General features: G+C 49.5%; 1 protein-coding gene across 1 annotated transcript; it reads right to left on the bottom strand.

The window, feature by feature from the left end:
• Positions 1 to 694, bottom strand: LOC118756394 (serine/arginine-rich splicing factor 4-like; the record flags this gene model as incomplete). Its single annotated transcript, XM_036491158.1, is given in 3 exon segments — positions 1 to 384; positions 438 to 531; positions 589 to 694. Coding segments are annotated over 3 exon segments (509 nt in total), but the record flags the coding sequence as incomplete, so codon positions are not given.
• Between the last annotated feature and the right edge of the window lie 284 nt (positions 695 to 978).

The raw sequence follows: 978 nt of genomic DNA, 5'->3' as shown, positions 1-978 counted from the left end.
GGCGCACGCGAATGTGAGCGGCTTGCTGCGCGTGATTGTGAGCGGCTTGCCGCGCGCGAGTGTGAGCGGCTTGCCGCGCGTGATTGTGAGCGACTTGCAGCGCGTGATTGTGAGCGGCTTGTCCGTCGGGACTGTGAGCGGCTTGCCCCTCGGGAATTTTCACGATTTCCTGCCGGGCTGTGATCCCGGCTAGGGGCCGCCGATCTGGCTGAATGCCGGCTCTGTGGAGACCCTGATCGTCGGCTTTGAGGTGAACCAGATGGTGTATGTGAGCCAGAGCGGGACCCAGAGTTGCTGACCGAGCCCGAACTAGAAGATGAGCCCGAGCGGGAACGAGATTTGCGGTCGCTTCCACTAGCGCCTGAATGATGACTATGTGGAGATCTAGAAAAAATTATTGATTTTGATTTTATGGTTTTCTTTGCGGATTCTATTACCCTGGCTCCGGATCATGATGCTCTAATGTGAAGCCCGGCGTGGGTGCTGTCTGAGGCGATGGAGATCGACTATGGCTGCCTTCGGACTCAGAGCCTATGTATACCATAGCAAGTTATCGGTTTAGTTTAGCATTATGCAAATTACACTCACCGCTACCATCATCAGAATCATTGCGACCCATTTTTCACAATTTCAATAAATAAAAAAATAAAAGCGTTCCAGCCACTAATAAACGTCAATTTGACAAACTGTCAAATTTCGCTGAATTCTGGAATGCACTACCGGAATTCATTGGGAAGGACTACCGGAAAAACAGGGTGATAACGCGTCAAATGTAATCGATAGCTGTCGATAAGTCCCTGACAATCACAATATAACCAGTAAACAACCTTCGGTGAATTTGGCGTCTGCCTTCCTCGGGGATGAATATGCTAGGGATGCATGAACGAAAGACACAAGATCACGTAAGAACAAGAGAGTGAAAAAAGTCGATTTTTTAGCGGGTTCTACGCCATCTTGTTTCACTGGAAAACGAGCGAA

The sequence above is a fragment of the Rhagoletis pomonella genome, unplaced genomic scaffold (assembly GCF_013731165.1).
Source record: "Rhagoletis pomonella isolate Grant_MI unplaced genomic scaffold, Rhpom_1.0 Rhpom_scaffold_10151, whole genome shotgun sequence".
Taxonomy (NCBI): Eukaryota; Metazoa; Arthropoda; class Insecta; order Diptera; family Tephritidae; genus Rhagoletis; species Rhagoletis pomonella.
This window is presented reverse-complemented; position numbering and strand designations above follow the sequence as displayed.